Source organism: Anabrus simplex, chromosome 7, assembly GCF_040414725.1.
Source record: "Anabrus simplex isolate iqAnaSimp1 chromosome 7, ASM4041472v1, whole genome shotgun sequence".
NCBI lineage: Eukaryota > Metazoa > Arthropoda > Insecta > Orthoptera > Tettigoniidae > Anabrus > Anabrus simplex.
Window position 1 is genome coordinate 8,457,132 of NC_090271.1, and position 18,921 is coordinate 8,476,052.

Genomic DNA, 18,921 nt, shown 5'->3' on the forward strand with positions numbered 1-18,921 from the left:
CCAAGTATGAGTTCAGGGCATGGTCTTGACGAGAGCATCATTCATGATTGGCTGGCAAGGACCAATCCAGACGTATCATCTGAGAGGAAGGGAGAAGCGGATGTTTATAAAAAAACTTCGACATCACTGTATGAAGGAACCACAACTGACACACTGTACGAGAAGGAAGTAGTGCTGGATATACGGTATTCGAGTGACACGGCTACAAGGGACTGGACTTCAAACGTTTTTGGAACGTAGTCTTGTTATGTTCGTGGAAAGTGGCTGATCGACAAATTGTGGAGAGTTTACGCATTAAGTATTGTAGCACTTGTGGCGGCCTGGCATTATATGTTGGTGAAAACTATCTCAGACTTTCCAAAATTTATGTTCAGGATCGATAAGCGTGTGTAGCTCAAATGTATATATTTTTACAACAAGTGTTAAAGTCTGTGAACACAGTATTACGAGGTACAGTATCTGTGTGATGTTATAAGTGCCGATTATGAGAATTGGCAAGTCGTATTGATGCAGAGACAGTGAAGGGTATTCATCTACATATATGTACATTGTTCATCGGACTATCTACAAATGGTAGTTAGTTATCGCTTTCGTTTTCCCACTGTTTTCATTGTTGTTGTTGTTGTTGTTGTTGTAAATATGGAGTCTTCCAGCAATATTTTATGTGTGTATTATATGTATAATTTTGTGTGTTGATGAGGTGCTCATGCACGGATTTTGTTAAGAATATAGTTAGCTATTTTAAAATCAGTGGAGTTATTGATGAACCTAGGTGCAGTTCCTACCTGTTTAGTCGTTTTCAGGAGGTTAGGTAAGGCCTGCAGCAGATGTACCAGTGTGTGTTTGAGTCATCAGTCCATAGACGGGTTTGATGCAACCCTCCATGCCACCCTATCCTGTGCTAACCTTTTCATTTCTACGTAACTATTGCATCCTACATCTGCTCTAATCTGCTTGTCATATTCATACCTTGGTCTACCCCTACCGTTCTTACCACCTACACATCCTTCAAAAACCAACTGAACAAGTCCTGACTGTCTCAAGATGTGTCCTATCATTCTATTTCTTCTTCTCGTCAAATTTAGCCAAATTGATCTCCTCTCACCAATTCGATTCAGTATCTCTTCATTCGTGATTCGATCTATCCATCTCACCTTCAGCATTCTTCTGTAACACCACATTTCAAAAGCTTCTATTCTCTTTCTTTCTGAGCTAGTTGTCGTCCATGTTTCACTTCCATACAATGCCACGCTCCACACGAAAGTCTTCAAAAACATCTTTCTAATTCCGATATCAATGTTTGAAGTGAGCAAATTTCTTTTCTTAAGAAAGCTCTTCCTTGCTTTTGCTATTCTGCATTTTATGTCCTCCTTACTTCTGCCATCGTTAGTTATTTTACTACCCAAGTAACAATATTCATCTACTTCCTTTAAGACTTCATTTCCTATAATCTAATATTTCCTACATCGCCTGCCTTCGTTCGACTGCACTCCATTACTTTTGTTTTGGACTTATTTATTTTCATCTTGTACTCCTTACCCAAGACTTCATCCATACCATTCAGCAACTTCTCGAGATCTTTTGCAGTCTCAAATAAAATAACAATATCATCGGCAAATCTCAAGGTTTTGATTTCCTCTCCTTGGACTGTGATTCCCTTTCCAAATTTCTCTTTGATTTCCTTTACTGCCTGTTCTATGTAAACATTGAAAAGGAGAGGGGACAAACTGCAGCCTTGCCTCACTCCTTTCTGGATTGCTGCTTCTTTTTCAAAGCCCTCGATTCTTATCACTGCAGACTGATTTTTATACAGATTGTAGATGATTCTTCGTTCTCGGTATCTGATCCCTATCATCTTCATAATCATAAATAGCTTGGTCCAATCAACATTATCGAATGCCTTTTCTAGATCTACGAATGCCATGTACGTGGGCTTGTCCTTCTTGATTCGATCCTCTAAGATCAGACGTAAAGTCAGGATTGCTTCACGTTTTCCTACATTTCTTCTGAAGCCAAATTGATCTTCTCCCAACTCAGCTTCAACTTGTTTTTCCATTCTTCGGTAAATAATACGTGTTAAAATTTTGCAGGCATGAGATACTAAACTAATGGTGTGGTAGTTTTCACACTTGTCAGCACCGGCTTTCTTGGGAATAGGTATAACTACATTCTGCCGAAAATCGGATGAGACTTCTTCTGTCTCATACATCTTGCACACTAAATGAAATAACCTTGCCATACTGGATTCTCCTAAGGCAGTCAGTAATTCAGAGGGAATGTCATCAATTCCAGGTGCCTTGTTCCTATTTAGGTCAATCACAGCTCTGTCAAACTCTGACCTCAAAATTGGGTCTCCCATTTCATCAGCATCAACATCCTCTTCATGTTCCAGAACCAAATTATCTACATCTTTACCTTGATACACTGACTGACAGTGACAATGCAACACCAAGGAGGAGTGGTTCGAAAGGGATGAAAGTTGGGGAAGAAACAGAGACGGCACGGACGAATAATTGATGTTTATTTCAAACCGATATGCAGGTTACACAATGCTCACGGCATCGACTCAGTAGGATGTAGGACCACCGCGAGCGGCGATGCACGCAGAAACACGTCGAGGTACAGAGTCAATAAGAGTGCGGATGGTGTCCTGAGGGATCGTTCTCCATTCTCTGTCAACCATGTGCCACAGTTGGTCGTCCGTACGAGGCTGGGGCAGAGTTTGCAAACGGCGTCCAATGAGATCCCACACGTGTTCGATTGGTGAGAGATCCGGAGAGTACGCTGGCCACGGAAGCATCTGTACACCTCGTAGAGCCTGTTGGGAGATGCGAGCAGTGTGTGGGCGGGTATTATCCTGCTGAAACAGAGCAATGGGCAGCCCCTGAAGGTACGGGAGTGCCACCGGCCGCAGCACATGCTGCACGTAGCGGTGGGCATTTAACGTGCCTTGAATACGCACTAGAGGTGACGTGGAATCATACGCAATAGCGCCCCAAACCATGATGCCGCGTTGTCTAGCGGTAGGGCGCTCCACAGTTACTGCCGGATTTGACCTTTCTCCACGCCGACGCCACACTCGTCTGCGGTGACTATCACTGACAGAACAGAAGCGTGACTCATCGGAGAACACGACGTTCCGCCATTCCCTCATCCAAGTCGCTCTAGCCCGGCACCATGCCAGGCGTGCACGTCTATGCTGTGGAGTCAATGGTAGTCTTCTGAGCGGACGCCGGGAGTGCAGGCCTCCTTCAACCAATCGACGGGAAATTGTTCTGGTCGATATTGGAACAGCCAGGGTGTCTTGCACATGCTGAAGAATGGCGGTTGACGTGGCGTGCGGGGCTGCCACCGCTTGGCGGCGGATGCGCCGATCCTCGCGTGCTGACGTCACTCGGGCTGCGCCTGGACCCCTCGCACCTGCCACATGTCCCTGCGCCAACCATCTTCGCCACAGGCGCTGCACCGTGGACACATCCCTATGGGTATCGGCTGCGATTTGACGAAGCGACCAACCTGCCCTTCTCAGCCCGATCACCATACCCCTCGTAAAGTCGTCTGTCTGCTGGAAATGCCTCCGTTGACGGCGGCCTGGCATTCTTAGCTATACACGTGTCCTGTGGCACACGACAACACGTTCTACAATAACTGTCGGCTGAGAAATCACGGTACGAAGTGGGCCATTCGCCAACGCCGTGTCCCATTTATCGTTCGCTACGTGAGCAGCACAGCGGCGCATTTCACATCATGAGCATACCTCAGTGACGTCAGTCTACCCTGCAATTGGCATAAAGTTCTTGGTGTTGCATTTGCTCTGTCAGTGAGTGTACAACTGTTGGATATGTTCCTGCCATCTTTCTGCTTTGTCTTCTTTCCCTATAAGTGGCTTTCCATCTGAGCTCTTAATATTCGTACACCTAGATTTCCTTTCTCCTAAGGTTTCCTTGATTTTCCTGTATTGCAGCATCTACCTTTCCCAGGACCATACAGCCTTCAACATCCTTCGACACCAGTACGCAGCATTATGTACACGCCCTGGGATATAAAGTTTATCATGCTCTATCAAAATTCGAGGGATCCATTCTGGTGAACTCTGGCGCCCATACTACGGACATTTCGATTAACTATTTTTATTAATTTAATTTATTTCAAGTATTTTATGAAGTTTTTGAGTAATGTTATTTATTTATATATTTTTATTCATGATATTTTATTATTTGTAAGTATTCATCAAATAGTTACAACTTATTTTTTTTTATCTGAAACATATTTCCGTGAGTCTTGTAATCTTCCTGTAAAATGGCCCGGAAAGCGATCATGTAAATGTCGCTAGCTGAGGCAGTTCGGGGCGCGCGCACCAGCACAGGCTGCAGGACCCCGTAAATACTTTCGGATTGCATATTAATCCATATCAGTTTTATCACATTATAAATATTTAAATACTGTATATTGTACCGGGTAATATAGGAAAATAACTGCTTTAAAGAATAGGTTTACATTAGTTTACAATGAAGTAAGAATCGGTTTCTGGCTTCAAGGCTGTCTTAGTCACTGTCATCACTCATCTCACTATCTGTCGAGTCGTCTTTTACACTGATGATGAATGACTCCTTTCTTTCGTCCCTTAAGTTACTATTTCCTTGGCCCAATCGCCTGTTTGAACATCTTCCGCGCGATTGAAGCACTTTATCCCAATCTGCAGCAGTCACACGGTTGATGGCTTCTGACGTGAGTTTTTCTACGCCCTTTATTTTGAATGTCTTTGTTCCTCTCTGCCACTTCTCTCTTGACTTGAGCCCAAATCAATTCACATTCACTATCCATCTTTAACTGCCTTTACGATGCGAGCTCAACAGCTGCTTGACAGGCAATTACTCGGGTAAGGTGGCCTGGAGCGGATGGGCTTCAGTTTGACAGCACTGCACGATGAGCGTTGCCAATCCGTGCCCAGGGGTAAGCGACTCTCAACCATCTGTCGCTTCGCCGTTCCCATATCTGACGACAGCGCAGTTTTCCTCACCCGCCTAATTTGGTGGCCGCGACAATAGGTATTTAGCCAGAGCATACTTAGGAGAACCTATCGCACTAACAATAGATCTGAGGGGAACATCCTTTTTATGGATCTTAGGCAGTCCATATAATCTAGGAGGCACTTGCATCTCCCGGGGACAGATGTTTAGTCTCCTCTTTTGGAACTGAAGATTGCCTTAAGAGCTTCACGTTGGCGTTGGACACACGAGTGGCGGGGTCACGTGAGCTCAGTCTGTAAACAGGCTCTGACAATATAGCCGAGATCTTATTCTTATACTCGTCAGTGTCCATAACCACTGTGGTACCCTTATCAGCTGAGAGAATGGTCAGTTCAGAATCATCTTTAAGTTCCTTCAGAGCTCCCCTTTCGCCTCTTGTTAAATTGGGCGCAGGTACAACAGCTGACCTTATTAGTCTCACACATTTCTGTCTTAACTCCTCAGCCTCATCCGTAGGTAGTTTTTAGATGGCTGCCTCAACGGAAGTAATTAACTCCTCAGTGCGAATTTTAGAGGGAGCGACAGCGAAATTAAGACCCCTAACTAGAACTGCCGTTTGGTTCTCGTCCAAGGATTTCTTGGAAAGATTGACGACAGTTTTACTAGCATCCGGGTTCGTGCGAGAGACCGCCTGTTTCTGAGCTAGATGGAGGAACTTTGATTTCTGTCTGAATGACACCTGGTTGAATTTTCATTCCGCCTGTATACCAGTAATGCGATCGAAAGCCAACCACAATTCCCGCGAGAGAGTGTTGCTTAACAGCAGATGTAAACGAAACAACTCTCGGGAGACTGAGTCCAGTACCCTACTCTCGATCACAAGACTCTTGGTAGGGCGTTGATATATTCTCCTGGCCTTCGGTATATTTAACGTGTGTTTTAGCTTCACACAGTTGGGAATGATGTTATGGTCCCTGCATCTCAGTAGAAAGCACAAGGACGAAAGAAGAATAGACTTCTTTCTCCTTAATTTGCTGAATTTTGAAGCCTTCTTAAAAGTATCCTCATCATAGAGGTTTTTAATGTTGCCATTAATGCTTTCACGGCCCGTACTTATAGACATGATACTGTAAAGGCTTTTGGGCTTATGCCGTGTCAAGAAAATAAGGTGAAATTCTTTGCGTTTTGCAAAAAACTGTGCTCTGCGTCATCAGAAGAAAATCTCGACTGTCCACTAGAAAGGCTTCTTAAACAATGACTCTTTAAATTTAGACGTTATAATAGAAATGGAAATAGTACGCTCACTCTCCACCAGATGGCTCCGCGGACGTGGCACAGCGTTAGCGTTCGAAGCGGAAGCTGACCGAACCATCAGAATCAGTCTAAGAGGGTCATTTAACATGTGTGCATAACATATGACCTTGACAGGTGTATGACCTTGACACAAGCCTGGCGATGAGGAACGTACGAATTTGGAAAACACCGAGACGAAATAACAAGAGTGGAGGACAGGGAAGGAAACTACCTACGTAAATTCTTAATGGCTGGCAACCAGGTATTTAATAAATTTAAAAACTCGTTGTTTAAGAAGCCTTTCTCGTGCACAGTCGAGATTTTCTTCTGATGACACAGAGCACAGTTCTCTGCGAAACGTAAAGAATTTCACCTTATTTTCTTGACATGGCATAAGCCCAAAAGCCTTTACAGTATCATGTCTATAAGTACGGGCCGTGAAAGCTGTCGGTAATGTTATAAATACCAGCACAATGTTGAAACACAGCCCCATACGGGTATGAAGATCTCTTCGGGCTGCAACTTATTCAAGTGGGAGGTGAATCAACGCCACCTAGAGACCACTGCGGGGTGTTGAGGCCGCTAATTTCCCATAATACCAAGAGTTCTGGAGAAGTGCGTGAATGTGAAAGCCATTTGTATTAATTTTTTGAGAGTTGTATTAAGCGTACTTCATACACAACACTGATGGTCGACAGTGAATTGTTCTCTCAAACACCTAAATTAGACTTGTTTTTCCTACTAAAGTATAACTCAAACAACTTCCTCTCATACAAAGACGAAGATGGTAACGGCACAGACAACTTTGGAACTGTAAGACGATCTGGTACCAAGAGAACTACTTTTACAGTTATGAATAGTAATTGTAATTTTGTCTCGTCAAGTTTAAGGAAGGCAGCCCATGGCCACAGTTTGTGTAAACTGTTGAACAACGCTGACTTTCCTCGTGTGTGGCTGTGTGGATGTCCTCCACTGAGTGGGAATACCCCGTCCCCAAGTCGGAGGAATTAACTAGATGCGGTTAAAATTTCCAACGCAGGCGGGAATCAAATTCAGGACCCTCTGAACCAAAGCCCTCAACGATGAACGCCGACCAAGGAGTTGAACATTTAGTGTATGGCATTCAGTGTCCGAGAACATTAGACGCCTTCGAGGGACCTGCGTATCAGTGTGTTGGCACACAGCCTATTCCCCTCCAGTAACAACAAGGGATCTGCTCGAGGCTTAACGTCACCATCCGACGGACGGAGCGCTCACTCCATATGAATACTGCGTAGAGGTGATTAGAGAATGGGTCTGCGCCGACACCGGTTCGACTCTTTTCGTGGAAACTATCAGTTCATGTGACAACCACCGCCGGCCTCGGTGTAGAAAGCCATGAATATCGACAGACTCGTAATCTGACCAACGGTCCCTCGGCAGCAAGGGGGAGATCAAGGACAGCTGAATTCGCTCGGCAGGCGATGTTTTTGTTTTCGACTTGCTGCGTCTCGACGTGCCTAGAACGAAGATCATTGTACTTTGATAACGGTCAACTCAATGATGACTGCAAATGTATTTTTCGTGAGCCCGGAGAGAGTCAGCCACGCACGTCATGTGGGAGTAAAGAACTCCCTCCTCCCTCCTCCCTCCACTTCGCTCTCTCGTGCCCTCGTCTTCTTGATAGGATTAACGGCCGCCATTCCAGCGTCACACTCGTCTTCGTAAGGTTTGCTGGAATCACCGCTTTGCTTCACCATGATTCACAGGACGTCCGCAGCTATCTTCGCACTCCTCGCTCTTGCTGCTGCAGTTCACGTGAGTTACACTTCATTATAATAGTGTCTGGTACCGAGTTCCTTTCCTGCCCGGGTCGGGGACTGGGTGTTTGTCACTCCTCTTCAGATATACCCAATAATCCCAGCCACAGAGACATCAGCAAGGGCGACACAGTGTGTTCAAGTGGAACGCTAACATTTAATTTGAGCATAGGCCTGTTACCTTTTACTAAAATGTTGGTCCAAGCGGATCTGAATAAACGCGGGTTCGAATCCCACCGTCGACAGCCCTGAAGATTGTTTTCCGTGGGTCATTTGGCCACGGCCACTAGCCCAACACGAGCGTATTCAGCGTCACTTGTAATAGTGAAGATGTAACAATCACCCACATCTGTCGCTCAGGTGGCACACAGTTGAGGCGCTGGCTCGGTGCGGTGCTCAAATACGTCAGCCTCCTGTCGTAAGATTTACTGGCACGTAAAAGAACTCCTGCGGGACTACATTGCGGCACCTCGGCGTCTCCGAAAACTACAAACAGTTAGTGGGACGTAAAGCAAAATAACGTTAATTATTAATCATGGATTCCAGTGATTCCTTATGGCGATCATTTCCAGCACAAGATACTTCGTCCCTATTTACCTCATAAGACATTCTTCAAGGTTCAAGTGCGAGCTGAGCTTGTAGGAGATAGCGGGCGCGGGGTATACATATACAAGCTACGAAATGGTAGGTGTTTTATGCTCTCTGGGCGAGATTGATAGTTTACCAACTTAAGTGCGGCAGTAATAGTTTTTCTGAGATTTTGATTCAATACTACACAATAAAACTTTTATATACGCATTACAATTAATAAAAGTACGGTGTGATTGTGCAATTAAAAATCTTTGAGCATTTGACTTCACACTAAGAACCTAACTGACACTAAAGAGACTGCCGAATGGAAGCGGGTGATACCCTTCATCACAGCATATGCAAAGTGTTAGCCGGTTAGCCGCGACGAACGACATCTTATATGTATTTCCGTTAATAATTTTGTTAATAATTAAACAAAATAAAGGAAATAATTAGGTCATAAGACAAGAAGCCATCCTCTCCTCGTTACAAACACACCGCCCATGTTTTCGTGTACCTTGAAATTATTTAATATATTTTGGTCCCTGAGAGTCTATACAACTACCTGCGGTTATCTACCCGTCTTCAAGTACGACAGCCTCGTGTCGGTAGATTTACTATCACGTAAAACAACTACAAGGCAAAATTTCTGCACCTCGGCGTTCCAAGAAAGTGAAAGTAGTTAGTGGCTCGTAAAAAAGAATTATCATTATGACATTACAAATTACGTTTGATAATGATTAAAACTAGAGGCAATTTTTGTGTGGCACAAACACCCGCCTGTGCTGCCAGGTTAGGAGAGATCGTGGTATACAATTTCCAATCACTAGATAGCGTGCTAAAAGCTGTCGGCATTGTTCATATGACGCTGTTAATCGTGATTCGACCGGACGAGTTGGCTGTGAGCTTGCATCCGGGAGATACTGGCTTCGAATCCCACTGTCGGCAGTCCTGAAAGATGGTTTTCCGTCGTTATCCATTTTCACACCAGGCAAATGCTGGGGCTGTACCTCACTTAAGGCACGCCCGCTTCCTTCCAACTCCTAGGCCGTTCCTATTCCATCGTCGCCATAAGACCTATCTGTGTCCGTGCGACGTAAAGCAACTAGCAAAAACATGGTGATTCGCCCTTCAGATGACGACGGTAAGCCTTGAGCAGACTTTATGTGGGTTTCGCCCTCTCGCTACCTCCTTATGACGCGCAGGTCGCTCAGGCACTAATAGCCATACGCTAAATAAATAAAGTTCATTGATAATGTGTCGAGAGCTCTTCGTATGACACTGGAGAGAACAGCTCCGACCCAACTTAACGGTTTTTGTTTTACAAAGGCACAGCTCCGTCAAAATGTTCACTGCATCTTTAAAGGTGGGCTACGTTTAACTACAGCAATCTATATCCATTATCTAAAGTTTATTTATTAACACATTTATTTTGAAAATTACATATTTTGTAACGTAAATGTATGTTTTGATCTTTTTTATTTATATCTTTTAAACCTTACTGCACCCACAAAGAGAATGGACTATGCAGCGAACTTTATGGGATTGACTGTTTCTATGACGCGAGAGTGATCGTTTTGCGGAAGAAAGAGTAAGAAGAAGAATTAGGTCTTAAATTTGATGTTGCGGTGATAACACTTTGTTATTTGTAGGCAGTTACTCTCTACATACTCATACAAACACATAATCGAGACTGGTATTGGGGCAAAGTTATTCATTTACTTTTCTGGGGTGGCCGGCGGGCTTATGGGCTTATTAGAAGCACTCCATCACTCCTGTGCCCTCTTCCCAGTGATTTAACTTCCAGCTTCTCTCACGAGCCCATATCGACCAACCCATAAACCACAAAAAAAGAAAGAAACCAAGGAATGATGAAATCTGGCCACACAATCGTGAAATACGGGACAGTTCCGGCACACGCCTCGCCCTTGTAACGGACCTAGAACGTTGTGGGAAGGGATGCTGGAGAGAGTCTAACCTTCTATTACGTCATCGTAAGTAGACCCCTGGCTTGACGCCGTAGTCCGTAAGTCCTGTGTATGCATTCCCAATAGCGAGTGTGTACAGAACACACGAAGATACAGCCTACAATTCCCCGGGAGCAGGAGGTGGTAACAAACAGGAGACCGAAAGTAGTGCTTTCACTATACTTGGAGTAGGAAAATGTTTCAAGTTTTGTCTGAGAACTGCGACACTTGACGTAATCAGAAATAAAGATTTTTCCCGTTCCTCTTCTTGACGACACGGTACAAGGTGTCCAAGTGCGATTCTGGCCCCCTCAAACAAAATGTAAAAACCTATGAATTACTAATTACAGCAGGTGGAAGTGATGCAACCGAGCTCGATAGCTGCGGCCAGTATCCGTAGGTTCGAACCCCACTGTCGGCAGCCCTGAAAATGGTTTCCCGTGGCTTCCCATTTTCACAGCAGGCTGTACCTTAATTAAGGTCACGGCCGCTTCCATCCCACTCCTAGGCCTTTCCTATCCCATCGTCGCCATAAGACCTATCTATGTCGGTGCGACGTAAAGCAACTAGCAAAAAAAGAAAAAAGAAAAAAAGTGATGCAATAGATTGTCGTGTTACCTATATAAATAAAGAGTGGTTTTTTTGCCAGTGGCTTTACGTCCCACCGTCACAGATAGGTCTTATGGCGACGAGAGAAAGGGATTATTCGTTATTGTAAGATTTAAAAAAATTAATAGGTTTTATTTCACTACCTCCGTGGTTTAACGGCTGAGCTGCCAACCATGAGATGTTCGTACTTAGGTTTCTTCTTTTTCAGCAGTACAGAGCCGATACCGGTCTCCATTATAGTAAATAATTTATTCAATTACAGAAAACCAAACAGAACAAAGTAAATAAAAAACTGTTCAAATAAAGTTTGAAACGGCGCAGAGTGAGTTCGTTAAATGTGTCAAAACTTAAATACGATCTCAGGTGCACTACAAATTAACAAAGTATCATTTTGATATTTTAGTATGAATGGCGGTGTGAGGGAGCGAATATTGTTTATAGTTGCGCTGCTCGGTGTGCCCAAGGTACCAGCCGACACGAGGCCACACTGTGATAAGCTGAGTAGGATGAATCTTGTGCAGAACCGGGAGAAACTGACAAACTCGACTTTCTCTCAAGCAAGTAATGTGCAATTTAATGTTTCATTCCAGATGTCCGAAGCAGTTTTACCCTGACTTCGTGTTCTTTGTTCTCATGTCTCTACTTTCTCCTAATTACTCGGCTGAAATTGGATTTGGCCAGTTTCTTTGCGCCCGATAACCGCCCTTTACACTGAATATTCAGGCAAGTAGTTGCAGCGCGTCCTACTCTTGTCTGCAAGGGCTGCCTGCCACTTACAATATCTATAGTTCCGTGAGTTTTCCAGGCGAGAACTAGTATTTACAGTGCACTGAGCTAGAGCACGGCTGCCTTATAATGTGTGCTTAAGTATCAAGTTCTTTTTCGTATGTACCGAAAAACATATTTAGTAAGAACTTTGTTGTAATTTACGGACAAAAGGAGATAAAGCATAAGACGTGATGTATAGGGATATAGGAAAATTCTAAGATGCATAATTATTCCCACCTTAAAATTCGGTAAGGATAATACTTTATCCATTCGTTTCTTGGAATTACAGCTATAGACTTCCCCGGAGACTGAAAGACCTGCTGCCTTCCACGGGGCATTACCGTATGTAGCTACATTTATCATGGGACATCCACAAGAAATAGCCAGTTTACACCCGGAAACTGCTTTGGGAGGTTCATAGTGGTTTACTAGTTTAATGTGAATTAACGTTCTTATGAACTACTGCTATTTAAAGTCGTTTTAATCATGTGTTTGTAAACGAAAATGTTCCTTTCCAAACGTAGAAAAGTGGATAGTATTATAGCCTACCGTGAGGCGCAGAACTCTCATTGAGTGGTAAGTTTATTCCAAGTTAAGAGTATTGTTTACTTTTGTACTGCATGTCAGGTTATTGTTTGTATTCTCGAATAGCAATGGTTAATCTTGGAGCAGGCGCGTCACCCATCTTTATTTTGTTGGTGGTTAACTCACGTGTCTGACATTGCCGCCAATAATTATACCGGGACTGTTCATTTGGGTGACGGATAACCCGCGCGCGTCTGTTCGTGTTACAACTTTTATTTGAAGTTTAACTCGTATTTCACTTGATATCTGTGATCAGTTGAAGGGAATGCCTACATATCCACTGTAAAGTTCTGGGTGTTCATTTTGACCGCCTATCATGTGAACACTACTGTGGATTCCTTGGTCAGAAGTGGACGGTTACAAGAATCATTTGGTGGTGAGTAGGATATTCCCTTTGAAAGCAGGAGTGAAGAGGTACAAACAATTATTATTCGTGGCCATGAAATGGAGTTTGAGCAGGAAAAGGAGCAGGGTAATGAAGAAGGGGAGGATGAATCGCCAAGATTTTATATTAGAAAGAATGGAGAAAAGTGAAGAAATGAAACACCTAACCTCGTTATTAAAACCGGTAGATACAATGCAATACCACATTTACTAGGCGCAGGGGGCTCAAAGTTCAACTTATGGGATGTTTCTTAAGACACTGTAAGTGTCTTTAAGTCTACATAAATATCGAATAAATGAGGTTATCCATGAAGGAACATACATGCACATGTAACTATCTCGTTACCATGAACACTTCGGGAGACATGTTCCTCACGCCTGCTCTAGGGTTAATGGGGCTGTGGCTCGCGGCGAGCACCTTGGCATTGACGATACGAAAGTGCGATGCTAATAATGCCATTCTTTATGCAGCCAGTCCCTGTTATGAATGGTGTGAAAATATTGCTCATAGGGTCGGTTGGTGCATGCATTTCAGTGAGCTTGGCAGACTGATATGTAATAGCAACTTCTAGCACAGTGAGGAAAGCAACGCCAAACTACCTCATTTCCCTAGTACGCCTGTTCGGTGACACCTAGGTAGTGGCGGAGCTGTTGAGGATCCAGCCAAAAGCAGCGTGGCCTGCTGGAGAGCAGCACAATGCAAGGCAATTTGGCATCTGGCCGATAGCCCTAAATGGAGATCAATGATGATTAATTGATTCATTGATTGAATCACCACGGTTATTGGTTTTAAACGAAGTACAACTTAAAAAATTATGTTAGGCCTAATATTACTTGCTTTACGTCCCACTACTTTCATGGTTTTTGGAGACGCCGAGGTGCCGGAATTTAGTCCCACAGGAGTTATTTTATGTGACCGTAAATCTACGGACACGAGGGTGGCGTATTTGAGCACCTTCAAATACCACCGGACTGAGAAGACCAGCCCTTCAACCGGCTGAGGCGAAGTACAACTTGGCAACCATGTTGTCCTAACACTAGTCACAGGAAAAACCCCAAGATGTGGGAAGTAGGGGTCGGAGGACAAGAAGAGTTGACCTCCCCTCTCAGGACTCTCCCACATTCCAGACTTCACTGTTCACGTGCGCCGAACATGTGGACGCTGCACCCGCTCTTGTCTACACTGTAAAAAATTACCCACGCAACAGTGTTGCCTTGAGAGGAAGTATCATCCTTACAACACGTTCGTAACCATTTCTCTTTAAAACGTGGCATTTCCCTCATAAATATGTAGTTGTTCTTATACTGGATTACATGTATTGTTAAGATGATGGCAGGAATGTGGCAAACATCTGTCACAGCATGTTCTATCACAACGTGCAATGTGATGTACCGGTACGCTACTCGTTCTGTTCGGGATGCCAATTCCCCTTCACACTGAACGTCGCAGTGAACGAACTCTTCAAGTCGAGACAGAGTCAGACCAGAGAAGTGTTCTTATCGAACTATGATAAACTCACTGAACTCGGCCGCTGTAGACCACTGGCCTGAGTGGAGTACTGAAGCTTTCTTGAAGATAGACAACATGAATCAATTCAAAGAAACGAAATCTTTGTATCACTCCTGTATAAACGGTACGATACAGGCCCACAATGTCACAAGAACGACTGAACTCTCTTGCCATAATGACAACTCAATACAACTTCAGAGATATCACACACACACACACACACACACACACACACACACACACACACACACACACACACAATTCAATGTTTAAAGTTTGGTTGCTTCATTAAAAATACATATTTATAAAAATAAAATTATAATTTTGTCTCTTAGACGCATATAGGTCTACAAAAGTCGGAAGTTCTTTCAGCATCGTGGGAAAACTCGAGGATCAGTGAAGGTGACCAAAACAGGGAGGGAATGGCGATGTTCTCCGTTAATATTATCAGTACATTGTCTCACAGATACTCGCGATTATTGCTTCTTTCACAAACTTCCGGAACTTAGTTCTATCTAAAATAACAACAATTGTAGAAAATGCATTCCTACATTTAATGGGGGTATTCACGAATTAAGCCCATGAACGGCGATTATTGTGATTGTTTCTGCACGCTGAGTAACCGCGTGGTGAAGAACATACTGTAGGTTTATTTGTTAAATAGCATTAATAATTGTTAATGTTCTCTAATATGTTGGTTGGTAAAATGTCGTGGCGTCTCGACGGCGCACTAGGTGTGGCAAAGCAACTGACGACCGCAGTCCCATACAGGGGCGAATCGCTGCTAATTTTGCGTCTGAAAAAGCCTCAAGATTTTGGATATTTCATTATTCCGAGAAATTCACTTTTGCTATAAGGAGATAATGTAGTAGCGAATCTGAGTACTTAAGTCCTACAAAGCAGCTGGGTATAGCGGGCTTCTGTCTTGTTGGTGGAGTGATTTGCGGCCGTGGCAGAACTCCCATCTTCCAGTACCTCGAAATAATTAAAATTTCCCTGCCATCCGTTCTGTTCTTCGCGTGTATTTATTTCACTATTACTCGAAATTCGATTACACGATTTTTTTTCCATTTGTCAAAAGAAACGTTTCCTCCATACAAGCTGAAAATATTCTCTAATTCGAATTTTGTACAACATTAAGTTTGCCTGCTGCCATTTCCTGACGGATACAGTACTTTTGCATCCATCTCTTGGCACAGGCCAGAGTAAAGTGTAGCTTCCACCGAAGTCCCAGTCTCATCCATGGCTGTGACAATCTGGAAGTTGCTGGGGTATGGGTGGTGCTGAGTATTGACATTCAGAGCATGACTAGTGCATCTGAGTGTTATGAAAGGTGTTGCTCATAGGGTCAGTCGTGCTGCAATAGTACTTTCTGACCCAGTGAGGAAAGCAATGGCACACTACCTCACTCCTCGTTTTGCCTAGTACGCCTCATTTTGGTGCTGCCATTGGTTTTTGCGGTCTCCTTATAACCGCATAACTTTTGGTGGTGCTATTTGAGGATCCAACCAGCCTCTGGGCTGATCACCTAACGGACAGACAGACAACATTAAGTATGCACAGCAGCATTTAAGGTTGTGTATTTAACGCACTACACTAAATCTTCCCATCAGACTTCGGTATGTTTACATAGCGTTGACCATATGAACTCTTTCCTCCACCAGGCGTTAAGTGCACTGACTTCTTCGATCCTACGTATTACCGAGCTCGATAGCTGCAGTCGCTCAAGTGCGGCCAGTATCCAGTATTCGGGAGATAGTGGGTTCGAACCCCACTGTCGGCAGCCCTGAAGATGGTTTTCCGTGGTTTCCCATTTTCACACCGGGCAAATGCTGGGGCTATACCTTAATTAAGGACACGGCTGCTTCCTCCCCAGTTCTTGCCCTTTCCTGTCCCATCGTCGCCATAAGACCTATCTGTGTCGGTGCAATGTAAAGCCAATAGAAAAAACATCCTACGTATAGAGCCCGGAGAAAGCAAGTTGTTAAAGGAGGTATGTATTCGGTCGTCAATGGCTGTTGTTATACATGATCCTAAATGCGTGAATATCTCCAAATTTCGATAACTCGAAATAAAATTCAGCTCCAGAAATCATTAGAGATTTCGTGGTTCGACACTATTAGGAACTGTTCGCGTAACAGCCTCTCCGCTATAGTCGCTGAGAAATAACGCTGTGCGCCATTACCTAAATGTTACGTAAAGCTTCACATAGCTTTGTACTTTAGTTTCTACAACGGACACGATGTTCGAATATCTCTTTCTTCAGTATTTCGTATTTTAGTTTAAGGTCGAGTAGGTAAGCGGTGGGGGTGGGATATTCTCGTTTCATTCTTTTTGATATCGCACGGTTTACCATTAAAATTTTAAAACAGAACTTTCGGAAAGTGGGCTTTTATAAAATAATGTTGGATGCATATTGCGAAATTAGAAACACTAAATTAAAACTTTCAAAATTACACAATTATTTAAGTAAGACACATTTGTATTCATGTTCGAGAAGAAGTCTCCTGGCCTGCAGCTCGCACTTCAGAGGTGAAAAAGAGCGCTCTGGTGTTGCCGAACAGTTTCACTTTTGCAGTCGATTGACTCAGAATGATTGCTTTTAGAAGAAAAAAAATCTTTTCCACATTTTGAGTTCATTGTAGATTACAATTTTGCCCACATAGATATCATCTGGACATTCATTCAAATGGCATCAACAACAATATATATTTCATCATCCGATGCCTTAATAATTGATTGAGGGAGAATTATTTATATGTTCTTTAGGATATATTTGTGTTTCACAAGTTTACCATGTATCTGACAAAACACGTAATCAATTGATATTCTCTAATACTCCCCTGGGTCATTAGTCCCATAGTTGAATACCTGCCGGCAAAAAACGTTGTAACCCATAAAATGCAAATTTTTTAGGAGAGAAGAAAAACAAATAAACAAGCGAATTATTTGTGAATGCTTATTCTGCCATTGACAATGAGTTCACTAATGCAATGTGTGACTGTAAAATCAAGATATGAGATAATCTTTGGACGTCCGTGCAAAAAGGTTGCAACTGTAACGGAAGTAGCACAGTTTTGCGGGTTACAACGTTTATACTATTGAAAATATTTATAGCTTTTAATATTATTTATTGTTTTTATTCTGTATAGAAATAATGAAACATAAACCACGCTTCTAATTTGCAGTACCCATTGTTAGAACTTCCCATTGTTTAACACAATTCATTGAACCCCAGCAATATTGTTGCGAGAATGTTTTGCAATGATGAATAAACATTAAATTGTCACTTTGTGACGTACCCACTCGGCCCACAGACGTGTGACAAAATTATAACGTGGCGGGTCACTTTAATATTAATATAAATAAATAATATCTCATTGTTTCTCCATAAACAATATCCCATGGGCTTCAAGCTTATGGCTTGAAAACGATAGTTGGTAATTAATAATAATAATACGGAAGGAGACTCAAAAAACTCCCAGGGGTGAGGTGACGGAACACAAATCATTAAGTACACTAACTTGGAATTTAAGGATCATTAATAATAATTTCAGAAAATACAAATTAAAACAGCCATATATTAGGATGAAAAACGTGACGTAACGGCGTATTAACGAAATCTGAATTACGGAAGCAAAAGAAAAATTGAATGAAATTAACTCTAAGAAAATTAACTGTTGCGCGAAGACTTGTAGTAACTTATGTCATTAGCTCACCGTTTGTAGACTCTGTTATCTTGAAGCTGATGATGGATGGACCTCTCGTACCGGCTGCGTCATCTGTTGTTGGATTCCAGTCCTACTTCTGCTTCGTGCATAATACACTAGCTGTAATATGACTTTTCTGCCTTAACACTTCCTACTGTACTCCTTACATAAAGTCGTAATGAGTCCTAATTTTAAATGCAAAACCACCATGGGTTATGTTCATGGAGAGAATACACTTGTATTCTTCCGTATTACGGAATAATAGCGTAACTAAATTCATAATAAAAGCTCTCCTTCCCTATACTAGTCAAAACCGGTCTCCCGTTGACTACCTCTCGTCATTGAGATAACAGGTCCCAATAGAGTAACTTTTGAGTAGTATATACTCAGATGCGAAGTGAACTAAGTTAAAATCTTCTCCGATGTGCAGACGTAGAATCGTAGTAAGAGTGTCTTCCAAGAGTGTCTCTGTGTCTAAGAGTAAGAAAATGAATGTCCTCTCCAGCTCTTGCCTTCGAAGTATATAGGTTCAAAAGTCTTCCTCCATCAGCCATATCACATGGTCCAGTAAGATTCGAGGTCTCATCCCTTCTCCTATGTATTGCTGTGAATCCATCACGTTGCTTCATTACGTCCATTCACATAGGCTAAACTTTCCCGCGAAATCAAAGCGTCAGGTAGCGAACTTCGAAAAGTCGGCGTTCATAATGTTTCAACTGTCTCTTCAGAAGGTGGAGAGGGTAAGGTCTCTCGTAA

At 43.0% G+C, this 18,921-nt stretch overlaps 1 protein-coding gene across 1 annotated transcript in view; it reads left to right on the forward strand.

The window, feature by feature from the left end:
- The first annotated feature begins 7,924 nt into the window (after positions 1-7,924).
- Positions 7,925-18,921, forward strand: part of LOC136877207 (uncharacterized) — a 131,481-nt gene continuing 120,484 nt past the window's right edge. The window contains exon 1 of the mRNA XM_067151041.2: positions 7,925-8,060. Coding sequence (XP_067007142.1) covers positions 8,001-8,060 — 60 coding nt within the window. The 5' untranslated portion in view covers positions 7,925-8,000. The remainder of the gene's footprint in view (positions 8,061-18,921) is intronic.